At 41.7% G+C, this 19,554-nt stretch overlaps 1 protein-coding gene across 1 annotated transcript in view; it reads left to right on the top strand.

The window, feature by feature from the left end:
• The first annotated feature begins 2,477 nt into the window (after positions 1 to 2,477).
• The window catches only part of hace1 (HECT domain and ankyrin repeat containing E3 ubiquitin protein ligase 1), a 66,358-nt gene continuing 49,281 nt past the window's right edge, over positions 2,478 to 19,554 (top strand). The window contains exons 1-3 of the mRNA XM_079241178.1: positions 2,478 to 2,729; positions 15,606 to 15,660; positions 15,749 to 15,838. Of these exons, the coding sequence (XP_079097304.1) occupies positions 2,639 to 2,729; positions 15,606 to 15,660; positions 15,749 to 15,838 (236 nt within the window). The 5' untranslated portion in view covers positions 2,478 to 2,638. The remainder of the gene's footprint in view (positions 2,730 to 15,605; positions 15,661 to 15,748; positions 15,839 to 19,554) is intronic.

Here is a 19,554-nt window from a genome sequence, read left to right on the forward strand (position 1 = left end):
ACGATCAATCAAAACAACACAGAGGTAACGAGATCCGATGTGTTTCCATTCAAACATTGTTCTTGTTCTACTATATCAAGTTGACTAAGTTAAAGGTGTTTAAATCCATCGAACTGAATATCCTGACATAGGTTTCAGCGAGTCCTGTTTGACCATAAGGACATGTCCACAGACAGCATGGTGAAATGTCAATTAAATGTATTTTAAACTGAAAATTGATTTAAACTTGTTTCTAAAATTCATCTAAAACAGTTATCAAAAATCATAAAAGTATATAAACAATAAATACAATTTTACTGTTTAGCTTTAATTCTGCATATCAAGTCATGTTAAAATAGATTTCTTATTTAATAGTTACATCCAGGAAGGGGTAATAGGGCATCTCTTACATCCAGAAGAGGACTCTACAGCATAGTTAAGTCCAGTAGGGAGTATCACAGCTTCATATATGTCAAGTAGGGGATGTCGCGGCATCATATACGTCCAGTAATGGAGCATCACTTACGCTTACAGGACACTATACCGACCATAATATCTCTCAGACACATTGGGAAGCCGCAAAACCACATTGCCTTTGGCATGCACATCTTTAATGCATCACTTTTTTTTTTTTAACCTGTCCTGTCCAGCATTACAGCATACAGTACAGCAATTTGTGTGCCATATTTTTGCCAGACAGATTTGCTCTGTCAAGGAAGACATGTCATGTATGGCTGCCCTGGATATTCTGAATTTTTTATTTTTATTTTTTTAATTGAAATCATCATTGGACTTGATATGGCAGCGCTGGACGTGACAGGGGAAATGAAAAAGAAAAAAGAAAAAGAGAAAAGAAAAAGAAAGAAGAGAAAAGAGTATGTCTAAGCTACTGAAAACACAGTGTTTGCAAAAACAATAAAATTACTACAGTATTACAGTACAACAAGATATATAAATAATATAATGATATGGAAAATACTTTATTAATACCCAAAAGGAAATTCAATATTGTAGTAGATAACTAACTAGAGTAGGTCTTGTTCTGAAGGCTGATGGCAGGAAGCTGGAGCCTATCCCAGCTGTCTTGGGGCGAAAGGCAGGGTACACCCTGGACAGCTTGCCAGTCCATCACAGGGCCACACAGAGACAAACAACCACACATGGCATTTTAGAGAAACCAATTAACCTAACCTGCATGTCTATGGATGGTGGTAGGAAGCTGGAGAAAACCCATATATACACAGGGAAAACAAACTCTACATAGAATGGCCACTGTCCAAAACAAGCCCCAGCCAACGATTGAACCAGAATCCTTCTTGCTCTGAGGCCACAGTACTAACCACTACACCACCATGCAGCCACAAAAATAACAAAAAAACAAAAAAAGTTGGCTATACCTGCAGAGAGACTTAACAGATAAACATCTGTAACATTTTGTAGGAAGTAGGTGAAAATATTAACACTTTTGTGGGCATACACATATGAATATACAACCTGTGGTCATGCCATCAAGGATCAACTGAGTACTCGTAAAAGGAGCACGACCACAGCCCGAAGTGTCAGGGAGGAACCAAAGGCCCCGAGCCCAGAGCAAACAAAGTACCCAGGCAGGAGCCTCCAGGCAGGAGCCCCCAGGCAGGAGCCCCCAGGCAGGAGCCTCCAGGCAGGAGCCTCCAGCCAGGAGCCTCCAGGCAGGAGCCCCCAGGCAGGAGCCTCCAGCCAGGAGCCCCCAGGCAGGAGCCCCCAGGCAGGAGCCTCCAGCCAGGAGCCTCCAGGCAGGAGCCTCCAGCCAGGAGCCCCCAGCCAGGAGCCTCCAGGCAGGAGCCCCCAGGCAGGAGCCTCCAGGCGCAATGGGCTAGGGGCACCGAGTAGCACAGGGCAATGGCGAGCAGACCCGGTGGGTGGCGGGCACCAGACCCAGATGCTCCACATTTACACACGCAGCAACCAGAGATGCTGCCAGCCCCTGCATGTGGCACCACACACCCCTCAGGATGAACGGCTCCCGGTAGCAGCTCATCCCTGACTTCTGGCTAGGCATCAACCCCGCCCAGGTCCCCCTAGGAAACAGGAGTGAATGGAGACCTTTAGTGCATCACTAATCACGGGCTGCATTCATATACACCACATACACCAGATATCTGACCACCAGCCCCATATAGACTCCGTAACCCGGTTACATAATTAAGATAAATGCTTATGATAAATAAAACCTAATGTAAATGCACTGCTTTGTACAATTCTGTGTTGTTAAACGTATGTGTGCCTATCTGGCTGCAGGTAAATTTGGTGTGGTTGGTGTGTAAGTTTGGTCGGGAGATATGATACAGCGGTCAACATTAGTCCATTTTCACCCCATTTGTTTTTACTTCAGATTTTTTAAAAGTACATTTATATTTAAAAGAAGAACAAAAAAGAAACTACAATACCCAGAATGCATTGCATTCTGACGTAATCAAAACAGGAAGTATGAGGAGCTGGCCAATAATCCGTTCCGGTAAAACGAATATTGTATTGTTCAGTAAGTCAGCCGAAGGAGCCGCCTAACAGTCGTCAGCGTCAATGGACGGCATCCAGGATCTACAGGGTTGCATCAGAACCAGCTGAACCTGCCAGGAGAGGCTTCGTTCCGCCATTCTCTCCCGCGGGCCGCTCGCCTATGATGGAGCGGGCGATGGAGCAGATCAACGTGCAGCTCAACCGACTAACCCGCTCCCTCCGCCGGGCTAGGACCATCGAACTTCCCGAAGGTAACGACACGCATCTGAGGCTGGTGGAGAAGTAGATCCACTGATAGATGTGTGAAACACCTCCCTGATGCTGGATCGTCATTTTAAGCACAACATGAAAACCAGAATTTTTTTTTTGGAAGTATCTGGGTAACTGACATACATATAATTACTCCAGCTTTTACAGATAATTACACCAGCTTTTAAGTTTTCCATAGATGAAGCAGAAAATTCTGGATATTAATGTGGAAGCTGTAACATCAGGTTAAATATGGAGGAAGATCCCATGTGATGATACCCATTCTTTGTTTTGTTTGTGTATAAACTGGGGTCAAATATAAACAACACCTCTAAGTTCTATAAGCTGACAACACAAACTCTACTTGAAGATAAACTTTGCCCTCCTTTTCTTCCTGGCTAGCAAATTTTTCTATGACTGATTAAAGTCAGTCATCACAGTAACAAGTCTTTTTCCAAAGACAGCATGGCCAATACATTCAGCCTCTCCTGGGGCATACCACGTCAGCATACGCCAATTATAGTCAACTCAAAATAAAACCAAAGAAACTGTGTGAAATTTGAGACAATTGTTTAAAATCATATCTAAACTTTCATACAGAATGTTGTAAATTAACAGCATTTGCAAAGATTATGAAAATCCATTTTGGGTAAATGATTATACATTTATAAATAATTTTGATGAATAATTTAATTACTCGTAATTAAAAAAAAAAAAAAAAGCCCTGCGATGGACTGGCAAGCTGTCCAGCATGTACACTTTTAATGAAAGTGTCCGAACATAGAATTTCAGTAAAATTCCTAGCCCAGTTTTTCATGATGTGGACCTTTAAAAATCTATCAAGTATTTGTCATTCTGATATGTTATGAATGCACAGAACAGTGTATAAATGCAAAAGAGTAAAAATAAATTTTTGAATTTTTACCAGATTTAGCTTTAAGCAAAAAATCTAATATTGCAGAAATGAAATGTAACATATTTTACAACATCACAAAGAGTTTTGTTTGCCTACAGCTTTCAGTGTCCATGTGTGAGGCTTTTATATTTGTGGATTTTCAGGTGTTTTTAAGCAGCCATGGTAGATGGTGAAGCAGTTCTTGTCCAGCTGGAGACAGAGCCCAACCTTGCACTCCACACACATCCAAGATGTGCATCTTTTGCACAGAGTGCATTGTTTCCTCCCTTGGCTTGTCTTCTGACTGCTGCTTGTGTCCTCTCTGGTGCTAGTGGGGGCAGGAGCTCCTTGTGAATAATGAAGCTGTTGGTGACAGCAATGTCCAGAAGGTGCTGAAACACTGTCATGGGCCATCTTTTTGTTTTTCCTAACATCTGGTCAGAAGTGTCCACTCCCCCCATGTACTTGTTATATTCACCTACAGCCGTGGGTCTTGGGACAGGGACCCTATGGCTACACCCTTCACCGGTCTTCTGCCACCACAGGACAGTCTCCCCCATGTAGACAAGATGGAGAGTGGAGATGATGGAGACCGCCCTGGCATGGATCCATTTTATGAAGAGAAGGTCACTGTCCCTGATCCACCTGATGGAGCCTCTCTCAGATTTTTTTGCCTTGGCGTTCCCCTGAGTTGTTGGCACTCCAGCTCTGCCCTGCCTGTAGGTTCCACAGCCTCAAACCCCTGTCGTCTGAGATAACCGAACAGGAGAGGGCTTGTCACAGAAAACAATGTAGCCCCTCCCCAGGTACTCCTTATTCACCAGCTCTGTCACCACATCAAAAGAAGGCCCATTACCTGAAGCATCCTGATTTTTCCCTGGCTACAGCTTGAAGTCAACTGTGTATCCATTTACATCAGCTAATCCAAAAACTTTATTCCCCATTTTGTTGGTTTGTCTTTCATATATTGCTTCAGTTTGAGCTTTGCTTTTTGTGGCAACCATCCTTTTGTTTGTGTTTTGCACACAACAGCCTGAGCACCTCAGAGTCAAAAAAGAGGGAAAAAATATCATCTGGTGTATGTGTGCCAGTGGTCAGAAGGGGTTAAACACCAGTGGTACGTTTAGGGCTAAATCTGGGTGGGTGAGGGTTAGTGTGTCATGGTCTGCCTCAGTTTTCCAGGCCTGATGATGATGTGGTGACCTGCTACGATGGGCATCACCAGCGGCATCATCACCTCTGCTCCTTCGGCCTTGGCCACGGATCTGACTTCGTCCCTGCCTTTTGTCATCATTACTGAATGGACGTTCATCAGAGTAATAACTAAAAAATATGAACATACCGTTACATTAGAAAAGACTCCGAAGAAAAAGAAAAATCTTCTAGAGAAAATTTAAGGCCTTCATGAATACACAGAACAGGGAAAAACTTATCAAGTAAAGAGGAAAACATTTCAGACAAAGCCAATAAAACCATGGACTAGACAATGAAGACACATTGCTGTGATGACCCTGGGAACATTCAGTGTATACAAACTGTATTATGTGGTTGAGATGCTGCAGCAGACTCCTCCTGTCCATCATCCAGAAATCTCAGCGAGACTTTCCTCTCTCTTTCATCTCCTCAGATTATCTCCATTATTTACAAAATTATTTACAAAATGTTACTGTGATTACTAATGATTAGGTCTGTATAAACACAGGAACTATGGCAAAAAGATGAACGTTAGCAAGAAACATGGAATGATGAAGAAAAAAGATGAATCAGACTAAAACAATCTATACTAATAGAATTATTTATGATTACATAATATTATTTACAAGCGGTATCTGGACAAAAATACTGCAAAGAACCTGCTAATATCTGCTAAATCAGCGCTACGATGATGCAGGTGTTCGCTCAGTCTCCGCTTCTGCTTCTCGCGGCTGCTCACTTTACCCCGCCCTCTCGTGCGTACCCCCGCGAAAACCATGTTATATATCAACAGAAAGCTACGTTTCTCAGCTTTCAGAATCTGTTTCAGAATAGCGCAAATGGTTGCGGAGTTACGCTAGTTTGAATCGCGGGTGTCATTTTCTATCGGCTCCAATAGAATAGTTATTTTTTGGGGGGGGTTGTATTGGTTGGATGTGATTTTTGCGGGGGTTGCAACCCCCCGATCCCCCGGGCAAATTACACCATTGGTTGAATATAAATTGCAAAGATTCCCAGTGGCTTATCTGTCCCTGCTGATGAACATGGTGCATGGAACACTCCGGCACCTTCCAAAACGAAGTGACTGGCAGGTTGGGGCTGCTCACTGCTGTTACTCCGTGCTTCCAGAGCGCAGACAAACAGAACTGTGTGCGCCACAGCCAGACACGCCATGGTGTAGTGGCCATCAGGCCAATGAAGTGCAGGCAGAGGTGCCTCGATGCACAGGAAGAACCGTGTTACACACCGACAAAGAGATGCTACATAACATTGCATGAAATGGGAACGTGTCATGTTCACCTGCAACAAGCGATGTTGTCCTCAATCTTAAATTCAGACTCTTATGATGGAACCAGACTTTTGCTTTACGCAGCGCCGAGAAGTGATGCAACACAAGAGTTGGAGAATTTTTATTTATTCACAAGTTTGTCTTTTATTGTCATTTCTGTCAGGGTGGTCTTTATTTCTCCCCATTTCCTGCACCACCACCGTAATGGCAATTATAGAGGACACACCTGCTGGGGGGCACAAGGTGGAACCACTGGCCTCCGCCTCTCTAACCACAATAAATAAACTGGGGTCAGAGACATGTCATTCATGTACATTCATTTTATAATCTGAAACAAAGAAATAAACCACCTGCACAGCATCCGGGGCCTCTGGCGCATATAGTTCCAGTGTATCTGTGTACTCGTTCATTTTCCACACCAGCCTCTAATCTGGGGCAGTGCCATTTAGTAAGAGTTACAACACTCTTTGAACTTACCAACACGCAGTCACTTGGTTCCTGTTGCTCTCAATAGTTCAGTGGGTTCTGGCCAGGTTCTGGCAGCACAGATACATCAATTTTCCTCCCAGTTTTCTCACAGTATTGCACAATAATGTGTTTTGATTACTATACTGTCTATATAATTTATCAAAGCTTTATTTTTGGAAGCAGCCGACTAAATTTATCATAGTCAACAGAAACGAGATGATAAACACACTAGTAAATACATTTACAAATTTTACTCACCTCGTATTTGAACAAACTCGTCCTAGGGTTTTTATCCAACTGACACCTAAATTCAATCATCATGCTCAGGAGGCATGTGGGATTAAAAATTGCTTGCAGAATCCAGGGCGTATAGGAGGGGCGGTGCTTCAAAGTTTGATGTCTCGCTGTGAAAAACGAAATTGATATAACTCCTACATAAAACATTTCGGCACCAAATTTGCTAGACATGATGCCAGTCCCATCCTGAAGAGATCTATATCTCAAGAGTTGGATTATGAATTTGCCACGCCCACTGATGGCCGTAAGTGTTGGTTTTTACTCAGATACCATATCTTGGGCTTTGTGTACACCATCAAACTCAAATTGGCTCAGACAGCAGAAAACATTTTGGGGAAGATATCCAGTGAAAAGCGTTGCTCTACGCTGCACGCTGTGACCGTACAGCCATGTGATTGTACAAAAAATGTTACTATTAAAATTATTCGAAGGTTGTGTGTGTAAGAGAAGACAAGGTAATATATGCAATAAATATTCATATTGGAAAAAAATCGTGAGAGAATCGTGATCTCAGTTCTAAGCAAAAAAATTGTGATTCTCATTTTACCCAGAATTGTGCAGCCCTACTTGTTAATAACTAATAAACTTATACTGGCCTAATTAAATATCAAAGTTGACTTAATTTGTTGCAGAATATTTAGCTAATGACCAACAACGCCAAAAACTGTCCCCATTTCAGCCACTTATCTGAGAAAATGCTTCCAAAACACTGAAAATGAATGACGGTCAGTGGTGGAACTATTGATAATTGGAACTATTGGCAGCTCCATGAACCACGTGACTTCTGCATTCCATTCTTTCTATAGAAGTCTATGGGAGTATCGCCACTCTTTTGAGCACTCTGATCTGAGGGAGTGAGCAGCAGCACCCTCTTCCTCCCTGGTGAACATACTCCTGTGGACTGTGATGCGCTCGCTCCTTACATTTTATTGTTTGAACACTTTTATTTTTAAACACTTTATTCAAGCGGCAACCTCCAACGGTTAAAAGTGAAGCATATGCGAAAGTGCATAAAACTGCAGTTCCCCCTTCATCCGCTAGGGGCTGGCTCCAAAACAGAGCGAATCCCCATAGACTCCCATGGCCAACTTCATGGCAGAAATAAACATGTTTACAGCCTGGTACAGAAATCCATTTTCGGTTTATAGGTCAGGTTTACCTTCATGACAACTTGACATTTTACAGTTTCTTATCCTCTCCAAACAGTGGACGAGATCTTCTCTGTGCTCAAACACAGTATTGATGGCACAGTTGTAAAAGTTCCATTTAATGTATGTTGTCACTCAATGGGCCACCACTTTGTCAAGAACAGTTTGTTTGGGGTGATCTGGAAAAAAAGCTGGCACATGCACTGAGGTCAGAAAACTTATTCTCACAGTGGAGATGTGAAAGGTTGCATGAGCTGATGTACACAGCAGTGAAATGTGCATATGGGAACACATCTTGTAGCTTCCGCTGAATGCCAGTAGTTGCCCCCTTCATGACACTAGCTCCATCCTTTGTCTGACAGGATGAGTTAACTTTTCTGATCCTGATGAAGGATGTCCGCAAGACGCTCTTTTAGTGCAGTACCAATAGATTCCGCTGTAGCTGACTGCAGAATGATGAACTCCAAAAAAATCCGTCCTCTACATTGTTTTTGTCATCAATATAGAGCAGAGGTGTCCAGCTCCGGTCCTCGAGGGCCAGAATCCTGCAGGTTTTCTATGTATCCCTGCTCAGACACACCTGATTCAAATTAATTAGTAGTAGAGCTTAATCAGTTGTGCACGTCATTGGCTGTTTGATCCATTAAGTGGAAGCTAGATGTGTTGGAACAGGAATACATGGGAAACCTGCAGGACAGCGGCCATCGAGGACCGACTTTGGACACCCCTGATATAGAGCAACACAAGCACAAGTTGGGACAGTGTGGCAATATCCACGGTCTCCAAACGTCTCAAATGGCCTGGGGTTGTCTCTACACTAAAATTTCACACTCAATATCAATACCTAGGGAAATATTCAGTGCTCAATACCATTTTTTTTTTTTTTTTTACCAAAGAATTAAAAAATTCTAAATACTTTAGGCATGAAAATATTTTTAACATGGAAAAACTTTAGAATTAACATTTAAAATGCCTTCTCAACCAAATCACAGATGCAAGTTGAATAAATGTAAATAAATAACAATTCGACAATATTTTAAGGTTGCCTGAGGTATTCTTTAAATGTGCAAATAATCTAAACTCTAAAACAGAGAAAAGTGCAAACACTTGTCTGAGGTAGAGCAAAATTAACTTTTTCTGAGGCCATATAAACTGTAAGAAAAAAAAATAGCATGGTTTATAATGTCAGTTCATTCCCAAACATGTATCATCTCCATGTTTTTTTCTTTCCTTGACTGTTTGACAGAAGTCCCTTTAGATCTGTTTTTATCTTTGTAGGCTGTGTAGGCTGGGTCGAAGGTGATGTTTGCAAACCTGAAACAATGAGTCTGCAGACTCTCATCTCTTGTTATACAGTTAAGAGCCAGACCCTTTTTGACAGAAAATTGTGCCCAAAAACATGGAATCCATGTATAATGCTGCTAAAAATGCTTTCATGTTGATTGATTCATTATCTGTGGTAATAGATGCCATGTTGGTTATATACACTTTCCATGACTCCTGCACAATCTCCTCCAAAGCTTCTCTCAAGCTGTCCCCTGAGTGCTCTGAATGCAACCCAACACAGCTCAAACACCTACTCTGCATGTCTCAGGACTCAGTTATAAACTGCAGGTTTACAGCCATGAAAGAGGGTGCAGCTCTGCTGGTTCAAAGGTCGGCTGTACATGCAAAGTATGGTTTCCTTTGAAGCTGCTGTGGTTTGTTTTGTTGTATTGTGCAACTCTGGGATTTCAGTCTACATGAAGTGGTTTTGTGAAGGAAGAAAACACCATGGATTTAGCTGCATAAGCAGTTGTTGTAAACCAGGTTTCTCCACAGTGTAAATAGAAACCTGATCCTCACAGATGTATTCTGCCACAGCCTTGTTAGGTTGCACAGCTTCTGGTGACTTAGGTTAATATTTTATGTATTTTTCAAACAAAAGTTGTAGAGTTGGCTGTGTGTGCTTCCTCTGTTTACTGGTTGCAGGTCAACTGTTCTCTGCTTTGCAACTTTAAGAGAAAATGGCACAATTAAATGTTAGCTAAAGGCTACTAGCCTAATGGTGGATAACAAAACAACCAACATTATTTAGAGCAGTGAGATAAGCATGCTAGCCACAGCTATTTACAAAACAAATAACATTAATGTGGATCACCGACCGTGCTGATGTCAGTTTTATATTAAGTTAAATGATGAACGGGAGATTTAAGTTACTAACCTAGCCAGGGGGTCGGCCAAATTTGTTGTGTTGCTCGACTTTGTTCCCATCACTTTAAAGCATTGTTTGGACACATGCTTGTCGAGATCTCTGTTTACCCTCTTTGTTTGTCTCATATGCAACATACTTCCAAAAAGTCTGGCCTTCCTGCCAAATTATATGTAAACTAGAAAAGCACTCGGAGATCACAAACATCTGCCAAGGGCCACAGTTGTAAAAAGTTCCTGGATCCAAAAATTAAATCTGTTCTTCCTTTTCACATTTCCAACAACACCTTAAAATTTCATGAAAATCCACCCATAACTTTTTGAGTTATCTTGAACACAAACAGATAAACGCTGGTGAAAACATAGCCTTCTTGGCGGAGGTAACCATTTGAATTCCATAAGAATTTTGCACCATCTAAAAAAATGTATATTTAGTAGTGGATGTTTTGATGAGAGCGACACCCAAGCACCGTGGAGGAACAAGCTGGTCTGTTACCACCAGAGAATGCAGACAAAAACATTTGAAATGAACATTTTACTGTGATGACATTCCAGACATTGAAAGATGGATGCAATGTTTAACATTCCTTGTAAATCACTAAACTATTTAGTCTTTTGATATTTTGTTTGAATCTGTGGTGGTACTGATCTGTAGTAGTTTTGGTCCTACTTTTGAGTGGTTCAGATTTGATCTGAATCCTCTCTGTAATTTTGGGCCCCATGGGACTCTGTTTTAGGTCTAGATATGTTAATGTTCTAGACTTTGATTATTAACCAAGAAATAATCATGTCTTTTGATGCCAGCATAGCAAAATAATACAACAACAATAAACAAGAAGTCTCATTAAAACGAAATCTCCTCTGATGTGTAATGAATAAATAAATAAATCATATTAACTTGTATTAACCCTCTTTTTTTCTCAGAGAAAACAGATGGAAATACCTCAATTAAGGCTGGGCGATATGATGATATATTATTTGGTTGATAGAAAAAGTCTATCATTTCATATAAGGCTCTGTCGTTTACGCCACAATAAGGTGCTTTACTGCAGTATTTTACGTCAAGATGCACTCTACGGCATGCACAGAGATAATTCACTAAATGACCAGCCAACCAAAACTGATGAACTTGTTAATAAAAGAGGGGAAATTTCTGTTGCATGGATGCGGTTTGGATATAAAAAGACCAACATACAGAATAAAGAATAGAGTCAACGAGCAAAGCATTTTTAAGCAGTGTCAAATGTTGGCGAAAGCGCTCATAATAAACTTCAGATGCAAACGCTGCAACAGACTTTTCCCTGTGAAACGTCATTCAGCCATAGTTCCTGCAGAAGCCAAGCACATCTGACAAACAACTGATTACTGGCACAAAATTACAGAAACAATTTTATATCGTTGTGTATCGTTATGGGGATATAAATTGAGATATATCCAGATATGAGATTTTGGTCATATCGCCCAGCCCTGGCCTCAATCTGGACCTGGCAGGCTTCTGTCTAGAAACTACATTATAAAAATCATTTAGGGCTGCAACAATTACTCTGGTAACTCGAGTAACCCGGGTACAAAAATTGATCGAGGCAAATTATTTGCCTCGAGACTTTTAATTAAAATCACATGGTGATATATTTTAATTAATGCGTCATCGTGGCATTCTCGGACCACTGCGCTGTTCGGAGGGACTACATCATTGTTTCAGTAAATATATAAAATATTTAAACATTTATAAAAAATATATAAAAACAGAATCTGTTGCCAACGGTATGTCTGTACAGTATGACTGTTTCACCTGGACTGTTGTAACTGACGGACATTTCAAACAGCAGCGGCGAGCCGTTTGCTTTGCTGTCTGAAGATTCTCATTGCTTTGGTCTACTCTAATAATAGACAATGAAGAAAAGGGGAGGAGAAGACCGAAAAGGTCGCAAGTGTGGGACCATTTCACACTCAAAAGGGCAGAAAACGTAGCGCAGTGTGTGTGTTGTAAAGTATGTCTCACATACAATGACAGCACGTCGTCAGCAAAACGAAAACACCCCCACTTCCCTGCTTCAGTGCATGTTTTAGGCAGCGTGTGACGGCAGGCATAGCCTCTGTTGCTGTGCAGCAAACTTTTATTCCGTATTAAACATTTAGTAATTTTGATCCGTAAATTCTTCTTTTAAATCTTTTAAAAGGCAGGAATTTGCTATCGTTGGCTGCAACAAATCCTCATGCTTAAGTTGTAACAACACATGCAACAGCTTCACAAATATACATTTCTCAATTTACTTTGGTGGAGTTTCTAGTATTTGTTTTACAAATTATAATAAAAAAATATAATCATTAGAGTACTCGATTACTCGTAAAAATAATCGACAGAGTACCTGATTCCAAAAGTACTCGATAGTTGCAGCTCATTTTCAAACTTTTTTTTTGAAGGGAGGAAAAACCTCTAGCTGGCTTAGATTTCCAGCTATCTGTCAACAGAGTTGCTGCTCTTTGACAAACACAGAAATTAAAATATGACCTTTGATCATGTTTATATCTGCATTGGCCAAATGCTATTGAAGGCGTTATATTTAGGCCTGAGCACAGTATGCGATGCGAAGGCTTATTGGAATCGCTGGTGTTATTTTTCTGCTCATCAATGAATTGCCATTTACCGGTCTGAACATGCTCAAAAACTCACGAAATTTTGCCTCCATTCCTTTTGAATGTGAAAAGTTTGTATTTTGGAGTGTGTAAGCCAGGAAAGACACGAGCGGTGGAGTGAGTACCATTAACGAGGGGAGGCAGAGGCAAGCTGAAGGTGGTCCACGTCTTTTTCTTTTTATTTTCTTTGTAAAGTGCCAAGTGCAATAAAGTGCATCAGAGAGTTAAAAACAGAAGGTGGCTTCTCCAGCAGCCGAAGAGAAAAAAAAAACCTGATCTGTTCACGGCGCCTTTAATGCCATCTGCTGAAATTGGATAAACCATAAAAACTCTACAGGTGTAACACAAAACAACATTAACCATAAACTCATATTCGGACTCTCTAACGCCAAACCATAACCAAAACTAACAAAAAGAAAACCCCCAACCGAAATAAACCCCCAAACAAAACCACGCAGATGATAACTAAAGACTAAATAATACTACATCCTAAAACCACCACCCCCCCGTCTTGTTCCTCCCCATGGTCCAGCCCGGAACGTTCTCCAGCGGCGTCTGGTCCCCGCCTCCCTGGACACAAGAGGAGGACATAAATAAAAGCAAAACCCGACATACACTCTCACCTACACTCCACACTTCGAACATTCACGCATGCGCCCCACACCTAAAAGAAAGTACCAATTTAAAAGATGTACACATCTATTGCACTTATCCAATCATAATTGTCGTGTTGCCCCGCAGGACCGGCGGCCGCCATTACCGGAAGTGACGCCTCCCCGGCCGGACCTATGGGCAACAAACATTTTAATAAATAAATATATTTATTTTAAAACGACAATCATGTGCAATTTCTTTATGTGCAAATTAGCACTTCCCCAAGTGCAGAGTGAATAACCAAATGCTGTGAATATTTTAAAGTGCAATGTGCAAAGTGCTTGAGTGAACCCGTAATGAACAAGCCTGTTCATTACAGAGTGCTTGGGAGTGCTCAGGCAAAGCTGACCGATGGCACCACCTATTTTAGGTGCTCCACCACTGCATGTTATCAATCTTCATGAAAATTGATACACACGTTCTACAGGCGGTGCTGCACGGTGACATGGTGGTTAGCACTGTGGCTTCACAGCAAGAAGGTCCCAGGTTCAATCCTTGGCTGGGGCGAGGTTTGGACAGTGGCCTTCCTGTGTGGAGTTTGCATGTTCTCCTCGTGTATGCGTGGGTTCTCTCCGGGTTCTCCGGCTTCCTCCCACCATCCAAAGACATGCATGTTAGGTTGATTTTTCCGCGCCGAAAATCTAAAAAGTTTTATAACTGTGTGTTCAGACCAAATGCCTGACGCTGGTCACTAAAGTGCCACTTTTGTGTCCGACGCCCAAAACACTCCTGACGCTCCTGCCGCGTTTTCCGCTTGTCTGGAGCGAGCAACAAACGCAGTGGAAAAGAGTGGAGGGAAAGGCGGCGCTTTTCTTCCAGTCAGTCTGAATGATGGCGGATTCAGTGGAGCGATGGCATGGTTTTATTTAATAAATAAAGCTAGAGAACTTTGTCGTAGGGCAGTGATAGTCACTGTTAATGCAACAAGAGCCGCACTCAGCAGAGAGCTGCCACCCCACCCCCCAAACAAAGCGTTGCTAGGCAACGTGTCCCACTACGTTGCCCAATCAGTAACATTCAGCTTTTGACACATTTCTGTGCAAATTTTATTCAACTTTGTTTTATATACTATTACTATAAAATCTCTGGAAGCAAGTTTTTTTTTTGTATTTACTAGAGATAATGCTGAGCCTGAGAACTCCTGCACTTTTTGTTTTTGTTTGAAGTTAAAACAAAGTTAAATCATTTCAGTTATATTGAAAATTTTTTTCATTTATAGTGTAAAAATTCAGGGAGCTATTATTTAAGTTTTTATTTAACTTTAGAAGAGGTGCTGCTGAGCCTGAGAACTCCCTGTATTTTTGTTGCGTTTGAACTTAAAACAAAGACAAGTCATTGTAGTTATTTCATTTTACTGTATTTTCTGTGGAAAAATTTCAGACTCATTTAACCTTTTATTCAACTTTATAAGAGATGTTTCTGAGTGTAAGAAATTCAGGCACTTCTGGAGCTATTATTTTCTATTTGTGTCATTCAATAAACATGCTTTAGGCATTACAATGAAGTCCAGTGTTTGCATTATTCAATTTTTTTAAGCCAATTTTTACACTTTAACTGCAAATGAATATTGGCTCCAAATATCGGTTATCGGCCTCTTCTAACCACTAATAATCGGTATTGGTATTGGTCCTGAAAAACCCATATCGGTCGACCTCTAATTTAAAAGTGTCTACATATGATGAGAGTTTAATCCACACTTACAGTTTGTTCCATTTGTTTTTAGCAAAATAGCGAAATGGTGCTTCACCATTTTAAGTCTGGACTAGTTGACCTGAGTTTTTGGATTGAAAAACTCTGCTTGGTTTATGTTCTCTAAAAAAGTCTTTCTGTACATTGCACATAATTTTGATTTAAATCACTGGAGGCAACAAATAAAGTATTCTGATTAAATTGTTTGTCGGTTATTTGATTTTGTTTGTTAAGGTATTAAAAATGTCTTAAATAGCATTAAATGTTACTTTTAAAGTAGTGCAAGAACCCTGTTGCTGTTATTGAAAGAAACTAAAATATGAGAGTAAAACTAAATGAAAGCTACTTTTATTCCCCCCTTGGTGGTAATTAGGTTTGTCTGGTGCTTTTAATCCCTTTTACATTTTTTCCTCCTCAGACAATGAGACTGCAGTCTACACGCTTATGCCAATGGTCATGGCTGACCAGCACAGGTACATCAGCTATGTTTCCTGCTGTTTCCAACCACATCACAGAGGCAATTTTATGATTACATTTTTTAAATTTATTTTTGTTACATAGGTCAGTGTCAGAGTTGCTTCTCAACTCCAAGTTTGATGTGAACTATGCCTTTGGACGGGTGAAGAGAAGTTTGCTCCACATCGCAGCCAAGTAAGATGCACTGATCCCACATGAACCCATAAAACTGTTTGACCTTTTATTTATATATATAAAAAAAAAAAAAGTACTTTAACACATTAAGTATGAATGATTAATTACAGATAAATTAACAAGTTAAAAGAAATTAATAGATTTATTTAGTCAATGAATGAATATTGAATATTACAGTTGTCAGTGTACAATTTCCTGGTACAGTGTTTTTACTGATTTACATGGTACACCAGTTACTAACTTAGCAACTTTGGCATAATATTGAACGGTTTAAACACCCCTTTAGTTATTTAAAGGAAACATGACTATCAACAAGTCTAGTGACTTTTTTTGGTAATATTAAAGACTTTTGGCAAGTAAATATTGTTTACTCTTTTTTTTTTTTTTTTTTTTTTTGTCTTGTCCAGCATTTAAGCAGGCAAAATGGATTTTCTGGATGCTGTATTCTGCTGGGTAAATTTACTTTGCCAAGGGAAGCATCATAGATATAATGCTCCCCTTGATATTCTGGATTTTAATTTTATTTTTCTATTTATTTTGCATAATTGTTTGTATTACAAAGTTTGTACTGCTGGACCGGAGAGGACAGAAGAGGGACACAGAGAGAATTGAAAAGAAGAGAAACCAGAAAACACCTTGTAGAGAGAAAAAGAGAGAGAGAGAAAAAAAAGATTGAAAAAGAGAACAACCTACATACATTTGTGTGTATATAAGCACACATACACACCCACCTATATATACACACATCCATACACCTATACACACTGGAGTCATGTTCCCCCTGCGGGAGGATGAAGCCATCAACTATCAGGAAAACCCAGAGCTCACAAGCTAAATTAGACACACAGGAAGAAAACCAGCCGTTGTTAGTAAATGAACCTGCAGGTGACTCAGTGACTGTGTCACATGCAGAACATACAGAGTGGAACGTGTTCAGAGAAGAGTGATCATGCCAATGTGGCCCCGCCCACACGCAGGCAAGAGGAAGGCCCGGAGAACCCCGAGGCTCGAGCAGCTGGCGGCCGTCCCCAAGCACAGATCCCAACCACCCCGCTCCGGAGCCAGCCATGCATCCACCCAGGAGGTGTCAGAGGGGGGGCCCCAGCAGAGCCCTCCATGGTCAGGGGGAACAGGCCCCAGCAGGCCCGGAACAGCAAAGCCTGGCTCCGCCGGGCACCGGCCCCCCAGGACAGACAGAGGGCGGGCCCCAGGACCCCAAGAGCCCGAAGGCAACCCCACCACCCCCGTAGACAGAAGGTACAGCCTACGCCAATGGAGAGCCAGGACACCCAGAACGCCACCGAATGGTAGCCAGGCCGCGCCCCAGTGCACCGGCCGCGCTCCCCGGTCACCAAGGCCCTTTCACCCCTCCCACACACTCACATACACTCACTCACACACACACACACACACACGCACTCACATATGTGCGCACACATTCCCTTCTTCCACACACACACACACACACATACACACACACACTATTTATCCTGTCGCTTACAGACACCCCATCTCCCACTCCCCCGCTCCTCTGCGAAGTGTCTGTTAATTGCAATTAAAATTGAGGGAGGTAACCGCACCGTGTCGGGGGAGGAACCGCCTAAGCAGCCCCACCCGCCGTACACTGCATGCCCCGCCCCCTAAAACTTGACCATGAGTCGTCAGTGTTTTGTGTTTTGGTGACTAAATGTGATTAAAACTGAGAGGTGAGCAGATTCTAGGTGCAGTGATCAAGAACACCTTGATGGCTTTTCTCACCACCCAGCACAACGTGCCCACCTCCCAATGCCCTACCTGTGTGTGATGGAGAGCGGGGATTTTTGTCCAGAGGAAAGTGGGTTCTTCCTCCAGAAGATGAGCCACCAGCGGAACTAGGCCTGCCCCCCATGTCCCGTGCCCGGAAAGACCAGGACAAACTGGGGCTAGCCGCCCTAACAACCAGAGCTCCCAGCAACCCAAACCAGGGAGCCGCCACCGGCCCCAGAAGGCACCAACCAACCGCATGCAAAGGAGATTGTCTGTACTATCTTGAGCAGTACACCAGAGCACAGGGTACGCAGTTGTCTTCACATGACTGCAGAAAAAGGATATGCCACTGCTAAAAGATTGCTAAAGGAACACTTTGGAAATGAATTCATTATAACAGCTGCCTACATGTTGAAGGTTACGAGCTGGCCAAGTGTCAAAAGTGAGGATGCCAAAGGACTAAAGGCATATGGACTTTTCCTTTGTGAATGCTGCAACACCATGGAGGAATTGCAATATTAGGAGGAATTAAGTATGCCATCCAATATGAAAATTCTGAGTCAGAAATTTCCCTACAAACTCAGAGAGAAGTGGAGAACAAAGGCAAGTGAAATTCTTGAAAGTACTGGTCGAAGGGCATGTTTTCCAGACATTGTCAACTTCATTGAGCAACAGATCAAGATTACATCAGACCCAGTTATCGGCATCATACAGGACACTCCATCTATCAAAGGAATAACAAGACCAAATCAGCCTCAAATAAAATCACAGCTCAAAAGAAATAGCTTTTCCACTCATGTTTCTGTCAAGGATGAACTTAAAAGGGCCGTTCGTGAAAATAAAGAGACTCCAAACAGAACAAGTTTCTCTTCTTGCTTATTCTGTTCAGAGGATGGTCATGTATTGGAGCAATGTTCACAATTGGTAAAAGATCACACTGGGAAAAATTAGACTTTCTAAAGGAGAAAGGACTATGCTTTGGTTGCTTGAACACAGGACATTAAAGCAAGAGTTGTGATAAGTGCATTACTTGCAAACCCTGCAATCAAATGCATCCCAGTATATTGCATATTGGACAAGGAGAAAAGACTAATTGGAAGGGTACAGGTCAAGAAAAGACATCCTCTGGAGGTTGTAAAGCAACATCCACCTGTGGTCATACAGGGGCTGGCCACCACAATGGTATTCTTCCCATCTTGCCTGTTCAAGTGAAGAGCACAAAGGGAACTAAAGTTATTGAAACTTATGCTTTCTTGGATCCATGGAGCACAGACACTTTTTGCTCTGAAAGGCTCCTTCATAAGTTGAACATTCAAGGACGAAATGCCAAGATTCACCTTCGCACCATGAGTCAAAATAAGACAGTGATGACCTCCATTATAAAAGATTTGCAGTTTTCAGGGTTGTTTGGCAAACATTTCTATCAGCTTCCTAGTGTATTTACCCAAAGGAAGATGCCGGTCTCTACAGACAACATCATCAGTGAAAAGGAACTGACTAAGTGGCCTTATCTTAAAGGGGCTAAGGTTCCTCGCATAAACGCTGACGTGGATCTTCTAATTGGCACCAATGCATCCAGCTGATGGAACCTTGGGAAATTGTTAACAGCCAGGGAGATGGGCCCTACGCAGTCAAAGCCCTACTAGGATGGGTTATAAATGGGACAGTACAAGGTTGCAGTGGTTGTGCGAGTGATTGTCTAACATTCCATGCCAATAGGACTGTGGTAGACAGAATTGAGGATTTGTTAACCAGTCAGTATAACTATGACTTCAATGAAAAGGCTTCAACAGAAAATGAAGAAATGTCAAGGGAAGAAAAGAGATTTTTGGAAATAATGGAATGCTCTGCTCAGCTTCGGAAAGGACACTATATATTACCACTGCCTTTCAAAGGAGAAAATGTGTCAATGCCAAACAACATCTCTATTGCTTTGCAACGTGTTCTTGGTCTGAAAAAGAAACTACAGA

The sequence above is a fragment of the Telmatherina bonti genome, assembly GCF_933228915.1.
Source record: "Telmatherina bonti genome assembly, chromosome: 5".
Taxonomy (NCBI): domain Eukaryota; kingdom Metazoa; phylum Chordata; class Actinopteri; order Atheriniformes; family Telmatherinidae; genus Telmatherina; species Telmatherina bonti.